The sequence below is a fragment of the Rhineura floridana genome, chromosome 5 (assembly GCF_030035675.1).
Source record: "Rhineura floridana isolate rRhiFlo1 chromosome 5, rRhiFlo1.hap2, whole genome shotgun sequence".
Classification (NCBI taxonomy): Eukaryota; Metazoa; Chordata; class Lepidosauria; order Squamata; family Rhineuridae; genus Rhineura; species Rhineura floridana.
Window position 1 is genome coordinate 102,694,026 of NC_084484.1, and position 17,240 is coordinate 102,711,265.

The window sequence follows — 17,240 nt, forward strand, 5'->3', positions numbered from 1 at the left end:
GGAAACAATTGGAGAGCGGTGCTCGATCTAAAATTTCTAAACAGATTTGTCAGATACCGGAAATTTCGCATGGAAACATTGGTGTCCATAAAAGAAGCTATTCAGCCTCAAGACTTCCTAGCTTCCATAGATCTAACCGAAGCATATTTACATGTGCCAATCCATCCGCAGCACCGCAAGTTCCTCCGCTTCGTTTACAACAATCAACACTATCAGTACAGGGCAATGCCCTTTGGCTTGGCTTCAGCGCCGAGGGTCTTCACAAAAATTATGGTGACCTTTGTCGCGCATCTCCGTCAACATGGGTTGAATCTTTACCCATATTTAGACGACATTCTGATTCGTTCACACACAGCACAGTCAGCTTATCAGGACATTCACACCATACTAGCAGTTCTCCACGATCACGGGTTCTTAGTCAACATACCCAAGAGTCAATTGTTCCCTCAACAACGTTTACAGCATTTGGGAGCAATGATAGATACGGAACTGGAGACAATTTCTCTTTTGGAAGACAGAGTTCAAAAGATAAAGTTGGCTGTTCAACCATTGTTAGCGAAGCCTGCAGAGGACTTAATGGTCTTAGCACAGGTTTTAGGCATGCTTGTTTCCTCTATCCAAGTTACGCCATGGGCCAGATTTCATGTTCGTCCTCTCCAATGGACACTGTTACCATACCAGTGGCAGATAGCACATTCCATGCATCTCCAGGTTCCTCTGACGTTACGACTGAGAACCGCTCTTCATTGGTGGACAAAGGATTGCAATCTACGCAGAGGACTTTCCTTAAAGGACCCACCACGGGAGACTGTCACATCAGATGCGAGTCTCCAGGGGTGGGGAGCTCACTGCAGAGGTCAAATCCTGCAGGGATCTTGGTCCCCTCACGAATCAAGCCAAAGCATCAACTTACTAGAACTTCGGGCAGCACGGTTGGTGCTGCAACATTTTGTGCCTTTATTCCATCTCAAACACGTGCTGCTGAGAACAGACAACAACTGTGTGAAAGCGTTCATAAATTGTCAAGGAGGGACAAAGTCACTGGTTCTTCATCAGGAGGCATCTCTACTAATTTCCTGGGCAGAGCACATGCTACAATCATTGACAGCGGAATATATAAAGGGAGTAGAGAATGTACAAGCGGACTGGTTAAGCAGACAGGAGATGTTGCTGGGAGAGTGGCAGTTCCACAAAGATGTGTTCCAACAGATATGCAGAAGGTTCAGAAGGATGGATGTGGACCTTTTCGCTTCAGATGTCAATCATCAACTGAAGAGGTATTACACTTGCTATCCATCTCTCATAGCAGAGGGTGTAGATGCCCTAAATTCTCCTTGGCCGAAGGCAACACTGTATCTTTTCCCTCCTTTTCCATTGCTATCTCGGGTAATGAAAAAGGATGGAGAGGGCCAATGTTGTTCTACTAGCACCAGATTGGCCAAGGAGGCCATGGTTCTCAGAGCTAGTCAACCTATCTGTCGAGCCCCCATGGCGTCTGCCTCTTTGACCAGATTTGCTGATACAAGGACCGCTTCGCCACCCCGATCTCCAATGGTTGAGCTTAACCGCATGGAAATTGAGCAGGGCAAACTGCTGAGGGCTGGATTACCAACGGAAGTGGTAACCACAATATTGGCATCTAGAAGACAGTCCACAATAAGAAGCTACCAGTATACCTGGGCTGCCTTTTTGAAATGGTGTAACAGGAATCATGTTACACCTAGGAAGTCGGGAATTACAGAGGTGTTATCCTTTTTAAATGCTGGTTTGAAGAATGGGTTGAGACCCAATACTTTGAGACGACAAGCATCTACGTTGTCAACAGTCCTGTCTAAGTCTTCTTATGCATCACTGGGAGCTCATCCCTATATGAAACAATTTCTAAGAGGGGCTTCACTATTGTCAGCACCTGTTCATCATCGTTTTCCAACATGGAATCTTCACAAGGTCTTGGCAGCTCTTCAAAAACCGCCATTTGAACCATTGAAAATGTCTATGTTACGAATACTTTCCTTCAAAGTATTATTTCTCATAGCAATAACATCAGCTAGACGAGTATCTGAACTTGGAGCTCTCTCGGTGGCAAAACATCTATGTATCTTCCATACTGACAGAGTCATTTTGAGAACAGATTCTACTTTCGTTCCAAAAGTTAATTCAGCCTTTCACTGTCAGCAGGAAATAGTATTGCCAACATTTTGTCCTTCGCCAAAGCATCCTCTAGAACACGCTTGGGATTCATTGGATGTGAGGAGAGCACTTAAAGTATATATAAATAGGACTAGGCCAATAAGGCAAACTGATTCTTTGTTTCTTACCACCCAACTACTCTCAGTAAAAAGGTGTCCTCCTCTAGTTTGGCGAGATGGATTAAGGGCTGCATTGCCTTAGCATACAGATCTCTAAACATACCATTACCTTCAGGCATCATGGCTCATTCCACTAGAGCAGCAGCTGCCACTGCAGCTTATTCAACAAATGCATCTCTTCAAGAAATATGTAGGGCGGCCACTTGGGCAAACCCTAATACTTTTACTAAACATTATAAAATAGATATTTATGCTTCAGCTGAAGCAGCCTTTGGGAGGCGAGTTATTCAGCAGGTCCTGAGTGATCATGGAACATTTATGTACCCTCCCAATCAATACGTCAGCTCTGGAACATCCCACTTGGGGGTGTCCTGGTGCCCACTGGAGAAGGAACCATTTTACTCACCAGAAAGGTGTTTCTCAGTGGGCGCCAGGACACCGCCAAGGCCCACCCTGGGATACAAACGACAGGAAACATGATAATAAAACGGGTGGACACTGAAGAGTCAATGATCACTCCTATCCCATGTATCATTCAGTGGAGTTGGCAGTCGCTCTGAGTAGAGACTGTATAGTTATTTTTACAACTTAAGTGTAAATTGTATGTTTTCATGATAATTACAGTTAATGTTGTCACAGTTTTTTAGGTATGTATAAGTTTATATTTTAAGCTTGGCCAGACGGCGAACTAGCACTCCGTGGGAGGGGCCGCATTAACGGTCGGTTTGGAGTGTTAACTCTTTCCTGCCTCAAGCACTAGCAAGGAACACAATACCCACTTGGCGGTGTCCTGGTGCCCACTGAGAAACACCTTTCTGGTGAGTAAAACGGTTCCGTCCCTGCTGATGAGGAGCATCCCCACAGCATGATGCTGCCACCACCCTCCTTCACTGTAGGGATGGTGTGTCTGGAGGCATGGGCAGTGTTAGGTTTGTGCCACACACAGCACTTTGAGTTTTGGCCAAAAAGCTCTATCTTGGTCTTACCTGACCACAAAACATTTCCCCACATTGCAGCTGGAGCACTCTCATGCTTTCTGACACACTCCAGCCATGCTTTCAGATGGTACTTTTTGAGTAATGCCTTCTTTCTTGCCACCCTCCCATACAGGCCAGTGTTATGCAGAGCTCTTGATAGGTTGACTGGTGCACCATTACTCCACTCCCAGCCACTGAACTCTGTGGCTCCTTCAAAGTGATTGTTGGCCTCTGTGGCTTCTCTCACAAGTTCAAGGGCAGAGTTTTGAAGGACGGCCTTTTCTTGGCAGTGCCTGGGTGGTATGATGCAGCTTCCACTTCCTGATTATTGATCCAACTGTACGCACTGGAATATCCAAACACTTGGATATTCCTTTGTACCTTTTCCCTAATCTGTGTATTTGTATCACATGATCTCTCACTTCTGTAGAATGCTCTTTGGTCTTCATTTTCCTCAGATCCACAGCCTGACCAATGATCCTTCAACAGTGGGGTTTTTATCCTGACAGTGTGACAGCAATTTTAATAGTTCACAGGTGGAGGCCAATGGTAAGGTAACTGTGTCTTCGATAGGTCTGTTTCTTTCATCTGTGTAAACTGGGAGCTTATACAAGCAACATGTTTCAGTTTTTTATGTTTCTTACAAACATTTCCCAACATAAAACCAATGTCACCTTACAATAATTGATTTTGAGTTTCAGTGTTTCAAAATAAAATATACAGAGCAAAATTACAATGCACAATTTGTAATTCAGTAATATGAGAGCATTGGTCAGGGGTCTGATTACTTTTGCAAGGCACTGTAAGTACACAGTATACATTTATATGTAATCTAGAACCAATAAGTTATCAAAGTGCCAAGTACCAATTAAATATAAAAAATGCAGATGTTAAAATACAATACAATTCAGAGGACTCCAAATTTCCTCAGTTATAAAGTGCAGAGTGCCCAACAATCCAATTCAAGGTACAGTAGTATCCTAAACAACATTCCTTATTAAACCTCAAATTTTAGTGAAGCCCTTCCTACACATGCTTTTTCCAGCTTTTTGCCAAGAAGCAGTTAAAATCCAACTTATTTTTCATATTTGGCAACTGTTTCACTGCACTTCCAAGTTCCAATATTCATTAGTCACATCATTGGCTACATCTATGTACTACTCAGTGCTTTTCTCTCATGTGTATATAGTGTGTTTTTTTAAAAATGTATTTAAGATAACTTCTCCAAGAAGATACTTGAAGTACACATTTGTTTTACAACAGAACAGTCTACAGACAAAACAGGACAGATTAAAGAAGCAGTTCAAGAAGATGGGACTGCAAACAGTGAACACGGAGAAGAGGAGATGGAAGTTGAAAGTGAGAAGGAAGAAGAAAAGCCAAAAGCTGGAGGAGCATTTTCAAGTTCTTTGTCATCTCTGAATGTTCTGCGCCCAGGTTAGTGCATTCTCTCTCAGTGGAGGAGGGTATCGTGAAATGGGTTATTTGCTTCCTCACTCCAAAGGCTGGGCTTTGTCAATCAATGCAGTCAATGAGGGGACCACATCCCAGTTCCAGTTCTGTTGTCTTCACACCATTGGGATCTTTCTGGAGCTCTTGCCTCTTCTTTCTATGAAGAAAGGTATTTTCATTTTCTATGAAGCAGGTATTTTTACCTGGTCTTTTAAGCAGAAATTAGGGGGAAGGTGAAGTCCACTAATTATCTTAATTAAATTAGTTCTTAATAATCACTTAACAAATTGTTTAGATTTGATTAAGTATATTTAATTGATCCACTGCTTTATTTAAATATCTATTTAAAAGCCTTATTGAACAAATTGGCTCTGTATATTGTCATTTTTCTTGTTTACTTCTCTTTAATGAATTATTTAGAATTCTGGTGTAATAAATTTGAATCTTTTGGTCTGATTTATTATTTCTGGTTCACCTTCTGCATTTTCTTCAGATCCTATAAACCAGTGTTTCCCAACCTTTTTAAATTTTTTGTTGTTGCTAGACTACAGTTCCCATAATTCCTGACCATTGGCCGTGCTGGCTGGGGCTGATGGGAGTTGTAGTCCAGCAACAAAAAAATAAAAAGAGGTTGGGAAACACTGCTATAAACATAGCAGCCTGTGGTGGATGTGGTCTGTCTTTTCTGCCTAAACATGTTAAAAGTTTTTCATCTTCTGTTTTCTAGTCTTTATCTAATAAAGCACTAATCTCACCTATGGGGTTACTCCTTTACAATATTCAGGGATCTTTAGACATTCACATAACCACAGAATTGAAAGTGGCTCAGTGGTAGAGCATCTGCTTTGCATGCAGAAGGTCCAAGCTTCAGTCCCAGGCATCTCCAGCTGGAAATGTTCCCTGCTTGAAATCCTGGAGAGCCGCCACCACAGTGGGTAGACAATACTGAACTATACAGACCAACAGTCTGACTTGGTATAAGGCAGCTTCCTGTGTTCCTATGCTGTGACAACAAGCCTTGCTGTGTCAACTTCCTTGTTGATGAAGCCAGGTGCAGTAGCCATTGGGGGGGGGGATTGGGAGAAGATGGCAGCTGATCCCAGCCAGGTTGATGGAGTAGGTCTTGATGTCATGGCTGTACCTCTGCTGCAGCCAGGTGGAATTAGAATGCAGGTGGAACTGTAACATGTGGATACATGATTGAAGATAACTGATGGCTTTTAAAAAGCGTAACCTTTTTTTCTAGGAGAAATTCCAGATGCTGCTTTTATTCATGCTGCTAGGAAAAAGCGCCAAATGGCTCGTGAGCTTGGGGATTTTATACCTCTTGACAATGATCCTGGGAAAGGGCGCCTTGTTAGAGAAGATGAAAATGATGCTAGTGATGATGAAGATGATGATGAGAAGCGAAGAATAGTCTTTTCAGTGAAAGAGAAGTCCCAAAGACAAAAGATTGCAGAGGAAATAGGTAAAATATAAAGATGAAGAAAAAAGTTGCAATGAATTCCAAATGTTATTCCATGGCTATTAAAAGCATTTGGCATAAATTATTGTTTAAAGTGGTGTTTTCAATGTCTTAATAGCATAATGTACTAGTAAACATTGTGTGTTACAAATTTGTTTGTAGATTGGCTGTGATCTAAAGAAGCATGAATGAAAAAGAATTGCTTAGTTATGCTTTCCCACTAACTCCTCACTGGAGCCCCTGCACCACCACCCCGAACACGCCTGCGGGTCAGGTACAGTGTAGGATATGGCACAGTCGTATCAGGAGTGGGTATTAGGGAAGACCATCTGACATAAATGGCTTCCTCCTTCCTCTCAGTATGCACTCTAGTTCCCTCCTTGACTTTCATTTTTGCAGCAGACCATATTTAGCCATTACGATAGGTTTGTGCAAACTATAGTTTGCCTGAAAACTAGAAATAAAAATCATTCATTGATTGTGGTTTCTAATTTTGGTTTGCAAGCTAACTAAAATTCCCTTCACATTCTATATATGTAAGGGGGGTTGTGCAAGGGAGCAGTAGGGCCATACTGCTGACTCTGCCTCAGTGTTACACAGCTTTTCCTTTGACTTACTTTATTTATTGTTTGTTTGATTTATATCCTGCCCTTCCTCCCAGCAGGAGCCCAGGGCGGCAAACAAAAGCACTAAAAACACTTTAAAACATCATAAAAACAAATTTCACACATTAGGTGTGGACCTCAGCAGGGGAAAAGCCTATGCATGTAGATTCTTAAATGTGTCGGTTACTCTTTCTTAGAGGTACACTGCCTCTTTAATTGCAAGGGCTTCTCACATATAATATGTGAAGGGGGTTCTTAGGCAGAGGGAGTACATAAGCCTAAAGTTGTCTTGCTTAATGCCAAGCTTGATGTGAATCATAACGTTTGAGTCACTGTCAATTCCCAGATGTTCATTAGGTGTAAAAATTGCACTAGATACAGATAGCAGAGACAGTCTTGTTTATACAATAAACAAGGCTTCTGATTTATGCCTAACTTCTGTACATGCACTGAAGCTTTCTAAACCTCAAGCAGTGGATTATATATATTAAGTATAAGATATGTTGAGGATCAGGTGAATGTTGGGAAGCGGGATTCATAACCAACTCTTGCATGGGTCAACGTCTACTTTCTTGGACAACCAGGAAAAGTGTTATTTGCATGCTATTATCCATATGGACCAAGCTCCCAAAACCCATGAAACTAGTTATATGGATCCAGTGGGGTTCTAGTTTTCTTGAAGAGTAGCCCTACCCCAAGCTGAATGGCAAATTATTTTTGACACTGAGGGGGATTTTAAAAGTTGTTTATGATATAGCATGAAGTTCAGCTGTTGTAAGAAAAAAAGGCAAGAAATCTTCTGGCCTAGCAGAATGACCTTCGATGAACCTAGTCAGCTCTTTGAGTCCCAGTCTGAATTATTTTAATAGCAGTGTAAAACATCTGAGCATCCCAGTTCAACTCCCTCTTATATCAGTTGTGTCACAGTAGCTACTGAGTCATTTGGAGCAAGGCAGGGCTGGAATATATCTTTCTGACATATGTCACTGTTGCATGTTTTTCTCCATAATTCTGTTTTGCTTCTGCATTAATCTGTGATTTAAAGATATATATCAAAATACGTATTTCATGAGTATTTTGATATGTTTAAGCTACAGCTAATGTCACAATTTTAGGAGAAGTGAAAAGTCTGGCAGATAGCAGAGTTCCATTCTACACCTTAGTGCAAGAAGTGGAGATCAGGTTGTTATTTTTACAGGAATTTGCAAAAATCTCCTTTTCTCAAGAATACCTATGTGCAGCCTGGTTCACTTAACAGAGTGGGGTTAAGACCACACGCTCCAGATTGAATTGCCCCTTGAAAAAGGGCCACATGTTTTTCATTGAGGGCAGTGCAGCTTTGAATATTGTGTTCCTATTTTCTCCTCTTCCATTTAGTGTGTTATTCCTACTGATTGTTTTTCCTTTCTGTTCAGGTATCGAGGGAAGTGATGATGAAGCTCTAATTGCCGGGGAACAGGATGAAGAACTCAGTCGATGGGAGCAAGAACAGATACGTAAAGGCATTAATATACCTCAGGCATGTATTCAAATAACTCTAAAATTACGGTAACAAGTGATGTTCCTTTGGCCAAACCTAGTTCCCAAATTGCCATCTTATGTCCTACTGACAGTGCAAGAGGGGAGAAGTGAGGTGTAGATGGTAGCTAATTCTGGGGATGACCATGTTCTGATGTTTCACTCTTCCTCACATTCACTCCATTCTCAAACAGGCCCATTTGTACTTGACCACGGTCTGATAAAAACATAATGGGTTACATCCAGACTAATGGCAAAATTCAAACTCCCACGCCCACCAGCAGGGCTTTATAGAGTGGCAGGGCAACCAGTATATCTGCAGCCCTGCTGCTCATTGTAACAGAAGATGAGTGTGGCAGGATGATTGGACCTGATACTGTTTCACAGTGGCAAAGAGGTTGACTATGGATCCTGGGCTAGTTTAGCTCTGCCCCTGCAGCAGCACATTTCAGGGCTTTCTGCTAGTTCCTACCAGTAGGGATACCACCACCTGAAATCCCACAAGTACATTTGCTGGACAGAAGGGGGGGAAGGTTGGGGCCAACGCATTGGCGGCATCTAGTGGGAACCTGGCTCATTCAGATGAGTTAGTTGGAGGGACACCTATTTCATCCAAACATCCCCTCATTCAGTGTAAGGGGGGAGTTGGATTGATCTGTCCATTAGTTGACCTTTATTCCCATTGAAATCAATGGAGCTTAACCATGTGTGGGGCACTGCCAGGCTAAACACAACCCCCCAAAGGGTCCAGTTTTGCTTGTAAGACCATTTTCTCTAAACCATGCCCATCAGCTGATACCACTGATGGATGGAAGGACAGGATTTAATCCTGTCTTAGCTGTGTTATCCTGTTCCCAGTAGGGAACAAGATCACACAGCCAAAGTAGCAGGATTTAATCTTCTCTCACCAACTGAGCAAGAGATTAAAACCCTGTGAAAAAACACCCTTTGCACACTGCTTCCTAAAGGCTTTTGTGGTTTTAATGCAGGTCCTGTGCTTCTGTTTTCTCAAACAGGAGCATAGGGGCTGCCTTAAAGTCTCTGTGATTGGGCAGTTAAAAGATAAGTGCAGGAAGACTTAGAAAATGCATTTAGCCTCTGTGATCGTGGAGTTAAAGGGGAAGGAGGAGACTTGCATAAGCATTTTCCAGGGGGATTTCCCTTTTAATTCTTCAGATCAACCAATTAAATGCAATTGGAAGAGCTTTTCTAAATCTGCCCCCCTCCTTTTAAGTCCCCAATAGCAGAGAATTAAAAGGGAAGTACGGGGAGATTTGGCAACAGCTTTTGCAAGTCCCCACTTCCCCCTTGAACTCCCCAATTGCAGAGAAGCTAAAGAGATTGTGACAGGTGGGTGCCCCATCCTCTTGCTAATCATGTGATGTTATAATGGTGCCATGTGATTGACAGGTGAGTGGCCCTGTCCACCTGTTAAATTTGGCCTGCAAGGCAGATCCTGATAAGGATCTGGCCTGTGTAGCCAAAATTGGTTCCCTGGGCTTAAGTAATGTCTAACTTAACCATTGATTAGAATGGGACCTCCTTTCAGTTAACTTAGTTTGAATTCAACCCAGTGGTACTTCAAGATCTTATAAAGCAGAAGTGTTGTGGCTGTATTGACTTTAATTTATCATCCTAAACAGGATTCTTTTTTTTTAAGTGCCAGTGACAAAATAGTTTAAAAACAATCAGGGTGTGTTTGGTAATTTTGATTAATGTTGCTTGTAAAGGGGGAATAGTGGAAATAGAAGAAGGGGGCTCCCATCATCAAAATGCTACCTCAGTGAAACAATTTGCAGACCAGGGATGTACATAGAGCTGAAAGGACAAATTCTCTAACCAAATCCTGTTTTGCTGTGATATGTCCCTGTATTATTGTGACATGATGAATGTTTTGAGGTGTTTCTTTCCTTACAAGTGCTTGTATGCACAGAAAATACATGATTGGGCTGGCCAAAAACTGGCGTGTACGATTTTACCTTGGTTTTATCATAAGATTTGTATGATAGCAGTTTTGTGCATATCACATATATTTTGTTCCTATAGGTACAAGCAAGTCAGCCTGCAGAAGTGAATAACCTGTACTACCAGAATACTTACCAGACAATGCCTTATGGTTCATCTTACGGCATTCCTTACACATATGCTGCTTATGGATCATCAGAGACAAAATCTCAAAAATCAGATAATACAATACCTTTCAAAACTCCCAGTAATGAGATGAGTCCTGTTACTATTGATTTGGTAAAGAAACAGCTTAAAGACAGGTAGGGCAGACCAGCTTCTTAAAGTTTAAGACCTGTCCTCTAGGTTTCACTCTGGGGGGCTGATGCAGAATTTCATCCACGGAAGCTCACAGATCCTCACTATAAAAAGGAAGAAAACAAACTTATGTTCAAAAAGCTGCCTGGATTACTTCTCTGGAAATGACCATACAGCAACTATTCAATCATGTTGAAGATTGGGGCATCTTCTGGACACTGAAAAATAATTTTGTAGCAAAGGAATTGAAAAGACTGTGATGTTTAGCTTACCATATTATATTTTTATGAAAAGTATAAATCTTTTCTGAATACATAAACATTTTAAACAGGCTTAAAATTATGTTTTAGAAGTTTTAAGCACTATAACATATTCAATTGAAATTCAAAGTATCAAGGGTTAACAGTTGCATGTGCTTCTTAATGTAAACAAGTATCTTAATGATTTGAAGGTGAGTCAAATTAATAGAAAAATTATGACACCTTAGATCTAAGGTTATGTATTTTAAGTTAACAAGCTCTTAATGTTAAGCTTAAAGAACTTGCTGTGTGCCTCTCATTTCTGCTGAGACCAAGAGGAATTAAGGAGACTGAGTATTGTGTCAAGACACAGACTGGGAAGGAAATGTGTGATAGACACACAAATTAACCTGTGTGCTTTATCTACATAATATATAGTGCATATGACTCCCAGGCAATTCAAGAATGAGATGAAATTAAGAAGAAACAGCCACTTTTGTGTGTGGTTGGGGGAGGGTCCAGCAAGAATCCCTAGGTGTGCCATGCACCAGCTGGAAGATGAATAAAAGCAATAGTCTTGAGCGTGGAGGATGCTTTGGGGGGTAAAGAAAAATATGATGGGTTTGTGTACTCTGCTACTTGGAGAAAAGTTTTAGGGTCGATGGATGTTGGGGCAGATTGGAGAAGCACAAATTTCAAGGGTGGAGTAGCCACTTCTCAACACAGTGTGAGGCTAGAGAAATGGGCCATCCAGATGTTGTTGGGCTACAACTCCCATCAGTCCCAGCCAGTGATCAGGGATGATGGTAGCTGTAATCAAATAACTTCTGGAAGGCCACAGTTTCCTTATCTTTGATGCAGTGAATGCAACTTTAAAATGTTAATGTCAGATTTTGTGGTTTGTTATAAGAAAGCTAACACACACACTGCAGCTTACAATAGGCTTTGGGATGTAAATATATGTGTCCATTGACGTTTAGGTTGGACTCAATGAAAGAATTTCACAAAGCAAATCAGCAACAACATGAGAAGCATCTGCAAAGCCGTGATGACTCTACCAAGACAATTGAAAGATTGGAAGGGTCTTCTGGGGGTGTTGGTGAACGGTATAAATTTCTGCAAGAAATGCGAGGGTATGTCCAAGACTTGCTTGAGTGTTTCAATGAAAAGGTAAGAATGCAAAATATATTCATCTTTTTCAGTAACGAAGTTTAGTCTGTGCTCAGTTCTCTTATACATGACAGTGAATCATCAGCACATGTTTGAAGGTTTGGTTTTAAATGTGGTGAAAGCAATGTAAGTCATTGTTGCAGTACAACAGCGTTGATAATAACGTGATTCCAGTTTTCTCACTCTTGGCAGATTTTTATCTCAGGAAACCATTGTAGTTCTCAGTTATGACTCAGGTTCTGGTTGTTTTAATTTGCATTTCCTGGTTCTTGACACACTGAGTATGAAAAATACTTACAACAACACTGAGTCCACGTACGGAGTACACATAACGGTTCCTTGGCAGCTAGGATTGGTTAAATAAGGACACTTAAAACCCTGGTTTTCAGTGGCATGTTGGAAACCCAGGCTGAGGATTATTGTTTTTTAAAAGCGGGGGGGGGGGGGTTCTAATAAGTATCAAGTGCCAGGTACCCTTTGTTATAAATGTTATTTTCAGCAATTCTTTACTAATCCATACACGTAACCTGGGAGTAAGTCTCGTTGGATACAGTAGGACATAGGTCTGAATAAATAGGCATAGGTTTGCACTGCAAGTTCAGGATGAATTTGCTATTTCCATGGTTTAGTTAAAAAATATAAAACCTAAATAAAACTGAGTTAGAATTCTTTTTAACCTTGCTGTGGTGATAATTTGCTCTTGATTATGTTACATTGTAACCTGTCTGGATAGGGATCAGACTTGTGCTCTGTCAAGTGCCATGCACGTTGATGGTACCATATAAATACATAAATTTTAGCTTCATATCTGTGTTCGTCTGTAAATAATATACTAAAATAATTCTTGCAAAGGAGGAAGGGTACCAGAAGAAAATCCAAGCAAGGCCTAGAAAATTTGGATAAACAAATTCAGTATGATCAGGAAGGAAAGAAGAAATGGGATATGCAGGCACCCATCATTAATATATCCCTTTTGTCTAAGCAAGACTGAGATTATCAAGATTATGGTGTTATTCTCATAGGCTCAGTGCTGAAACAATACTGCCCAAACACCTAAGCTCTTGTGAGGGCCATGTGAGCTCCCCTCTCACACAATCTATCCTCCTCTATCACACAAACACTTTCCCCTTGCCACTTTCAGTTTCAGAGCTAACTGCAGTTACCAATATTTATTCCTTTTCACTAATGGTAGCTAATGCCACACTGCAGTTTGCAAATCTACTTCTAATCATGGTTGCAAACTGGCCTGGCACTAACAATGATTAGTGAAAACTTTAGTGCACATAATATTGCTAACTATAGTGAGCTCTGAAAGCATGGGGATGACTACAGCAGAGGGGAAGAGCCCTGGGGGAGCGGGGTTCCTTGATTAGATAATCAAGCAGAGTTACATTTCCACTGAGCCAAACTGATGCTACCTATATAGGTTTGCCATGAAGAATATATTTGAATATAGTTGTAACCAGTTAAAGCATTTTTACTGGATATGTTAATGTGCCTTCTGCTAGTCATTAGTTTGAATCTATATAAATAGATGTGTATTACCAAAGCCTCTTTTTAAAAAAAAAAAAGAAAGAAAAGAAATTAGTGGAAATGTGAGCTGCAGTGGTTTTGGAGATATTGGTGGAAGTGGAAACTATAGTGAACTTAATGTTAGTACTAGTATTTCCATTTGCACAACAGAATTTTCCTTCTCTTTCCCCCATGTCCTCCCCAGATCTGTTCTGGAGGCATGGGGGAATCCCCAGAACAGATTTAGGGGGTGTGCAGGGAGAGGAAAGAGATGGGAAGCTTCATTGCACAGCAGGAAGACCTTGTGCTAGTGGAACTACCCAGCATTTACATTTACATTCCATATTCTAGTAACACACTTGTCCCCCTGATTGATCCATTAAACTGTCAGTTAAACCTTGCCAAAAGCCTCTCTGGGGAAGCTGCTGACATTGTGCACTATGTCTGGGACTGTGGGTGATAGAAAAATTGTTGAAACTGGACAAAAGGATCTGGTACCAGTGGAGCTCCTACTCATGCAAGATTCCTCTGCCCAATTTTGACAATCTCCCCCTCCCACTGCACCCTGTTGGACAGAGCCCACAACATTCAGTAAGTACCCCTGGCCATCTGGAGAGGCTTTTCATGGGGCTATAGTGGTGAGGAGGGGAAGAGAAAGTGACTCTGCAAGCTGCTTTGCACTGGCACTGTTAGATTTTGAAATTTATTTTCCTGTTTCTGTACCACGTTCTGTACTCTCTTAAGTAACATTTAAATATGTTACAATCCAATAAAACATAAGTTAGAATAATAAACAAGTTTAAAATCATTTATGTAAAAATTCTCATCAATGTCTAAAATGCAGACCTGAGTGTATCCTGAAAGACTACAGAAGAAGGAGGGAAAACAAGTCCAAATAATACTTTCACAAAAAAATAAAATCTTAGAACCCATTCTCCAGTGATAATTTTTTTAAAAATGTTGTTAGTTTCTGTGGCTTGGATTTAAAGGTGTAATTGTGCAAATGGAAGGCTCTTTTGCTCATGCAGTGGGTGAGTCCCTGGGTTTTTTTATGATTTCCCCCTTCGTACTTCACATCCCCTCACCATGTGCTGTTTGAGAGTCCCCCAGTCTTAGGAGCAGACTTTCATGGGGTGTAGAGGAAAGGGGAAGGTAGGAATATCCTGTTCTATGAATAGAAGTTAGGATTCAAGCCTGTATCTTTAATGAAAATATCATGATAATATTAGCATAGAAAACTAATATATTCAGATGCAGAAGTATAACGGCAAAAGTGAACAACGTTAAAACTGCCTGCAATCCTAAACTTGGTAACTAGGTAGTCAGACTCATCAAACACAGTGAGACTTAACTTCTGAGTAAACTTGCTTGAGATTGCACTGTAAGTGGGCGAAATGTAGACTTCTTCAGAGAACTATTAGCAGGTCTTAATCGGGTTACCCCATTTCTCTTCTGAGGCAGTCTGAATCCAGATTTCTGTTAGTAAAACAATGAGCTTAGACTGATGATGGTTTTGGAACATCTCTTGTGCTCCATCTAAAACTTTGAGGTCGCTATCTAGTGAAGTACTAGTGCAAGGATTTTCACTTGCACAACTGAACTCACTCTCTTCCATGCGCCCCCCCCCGTCCCCAAATAGGGGGCATTCAGGTACAGGAGAGGTAAGGGAAATTTCATTGTGTAGCCCAAAGCCCTTGAGCTAGCAGAAGCACTTCATTGGATATCACCCAGAAGCTCTCCAACAAATAAGAGAGTGCACAACAAAAGAACGGTGAAGTTACAAACTGAGTATAGGTAACCTAGCTTTCAGGTTGGGGGTGGGGGGGAGGGAGACTTGTTTAATATGGCTGAAAATGACATAATAAATTTATTGTAGCTAGCAGTACACTTTGAATGTGTGTGTGCTTTGCTTCATTTAAGTGGTGAATCCTAACTAATTCAAGAACAGTCCTATTCATCTTGCACCAGTACAATTGGGTGTTATGGATTGTGATGAGCATGTGGGGCAGAGCTGTATAGCTTTGCCCAGCTTGCTCACATAGGAGGCTCCTGCTTGTGAAACAACCGCCAGGTATATAACTCTGCCTGCCTGCCTTCTTTGGCTATGGCCTTTTCTTATGTTTGCTTCTGCCTCTTTCCTTCTTCCCTTGAATTGGCAAAGTCTGAATTGCGTATTTTGACAAAGAAAATAAATGCTTGATTAGATTTGAAGCTTGAGGAGGATTCTGTTCTGCTTAGGGAGGGGATACCATGTGCAATGTCTATGGAAGGATGAAGTGCACCCATGTGATAGTGCTTTCAGCCTCTCAGTAGCCTGGTCTGGCTGATCATACTTCAGTTTCTGTTGGCAGAATTGTCATAGATAGAATAACTAAAATAGGCCAAAAAAAAGGGTGTCTGATCTGCTCATGCTGGTGACTACTTTTGGACTGTTACGAATGCAAGTGTTCTCCCTGAATCTTTTCCGTTCCTTAAGAAAATACATTCTGTCATTGGTTTACAAGGCTTAATTTTTTAAAATTGCCCTTTCTGTAACATTATCCTTTTTTTAAAAAAATTGTTGAATAAAAACAAAGTTGTGGTTTCTGTCCACAAGATTTAAATCTGCTTTTTTCCCCTTACACCACCTGCAGTTTTCTATATGCAGATTCATGATCACTTTCCCCTTGAAGTGTTCTGCCTTTTCTATCTTGCTTTGCAAAGAAAATGTTTTTTATTCTTGTGCATTAATCATTTAATTAAAATAGCTTCAGGAAGTACTGTGAGGTCATCACAAAGTCCCTGCTAGAACAGTTTTTATTAATATATCAATTAACAGTTTAAACAAATTTGGAATTACTTGGATAGTAGTAGAAGGAAAGGAATTGAGAATGGATTCAGATTAAAAAAGCAGGTCACATGTGGCAGCTTGAAATCCAGCTCTATGGCAACTGCTTCAGATGGGGAGTTGTGCATTGTGACTAGCCACATAGGGGATCCCTGAAAATCAGACGGACACCCCTTTACATAAACAAACACATGGAAGTTTGTTTATATGATGAATGATCCAGGTTTTAAGTTCTAGTGCCTGTGCATTACTTTGCGCTGCTTGCAACCATTTAAAATCGCAATATTCTGTAAAACAGTAAAAAATACTTTTAGAATGCAAGGCAAGTTGCTTCTGTCTCATTTTTGGGGATCTTACCAGTTCTCTCCACCACAGCCCACCTCATTCAGCAGAGTTCCCCCAACACTTGTGGAGCATTTTGGGGTGTTTGAGTGCTGACACAGGGAGGAGAGAGTGGGAAAGTTGACTCTTAGCCTCATTACAGGTGCTTAACTTTTGGTCCAACATAACCTATTCTTTCTTGGGCTTTTAAGTAGACATTTATCTGATAATGTATGGCAAGTAAAAATTGCCCTCAGATGTCCAAGCAGAGCAGCTTTGGGTTCCTTTTTTCTTTCAGTTTACTCCCAAGTGAAATAATTTCCTAATGAGTATATACTGTAGGGCAATCTTTTAAATGTTCTTGCAGGCTAGTAAATGTTGTGGGCTTCTTTGCAGGCCTACTCTTTTGCTTTCAGTCAGGTAGTTTGTCATTCTTTTCCACGCACTTGCTTTGAGTTAAATAGCAGTCAGTTGTTAAAATAAAACAGTAAAAAGAAAGTGATGCAGCTTAAATAAATGTGCAGCTGTACACTTTGGAATAGTGTGGCATCCCAGACAGTTAAAACTTGAAGACTTTTTTTAT

At 40.9% G+C, this 17,240-nt stretch overlaps 1 protein-coding gene across 1 annotated transcript in view; it reads left to right on the plus strand.

Moving 5' to 3' along the window:
- Window positions 1–17,240, plus strand: part of PAXBP1 (PAX3 and PAX7 binding protein 1) — a 40,855-nt gene that overhangs the window by 9,699 nt on the left and 13,916 nt on the right. The window contains exons 3-7 of the mRNA XM_061627795.1: window positions 4,550–4,723; window positions 5,985–6,206; window positions 8,224–8,327; window positions 10,373–10,593; window positions 11,808–11,997. Of these exons, the coding sequence (XP_061483779.1) occupies window positions 4,550–4,723; window positions 5,985–6,206; window positions 8,224–8,327; window positions 10,373–10,593; window positions 11,808–11,997 (911 nt within the window). The remainder of the gene's footprint in view (window positions 1–4,549; window positions 4,724–5,984; window positions 6,207–8,223; window positions 8,328–10,372; window positions 10,594–11,807; window positions 11,998–17,240) is intronic.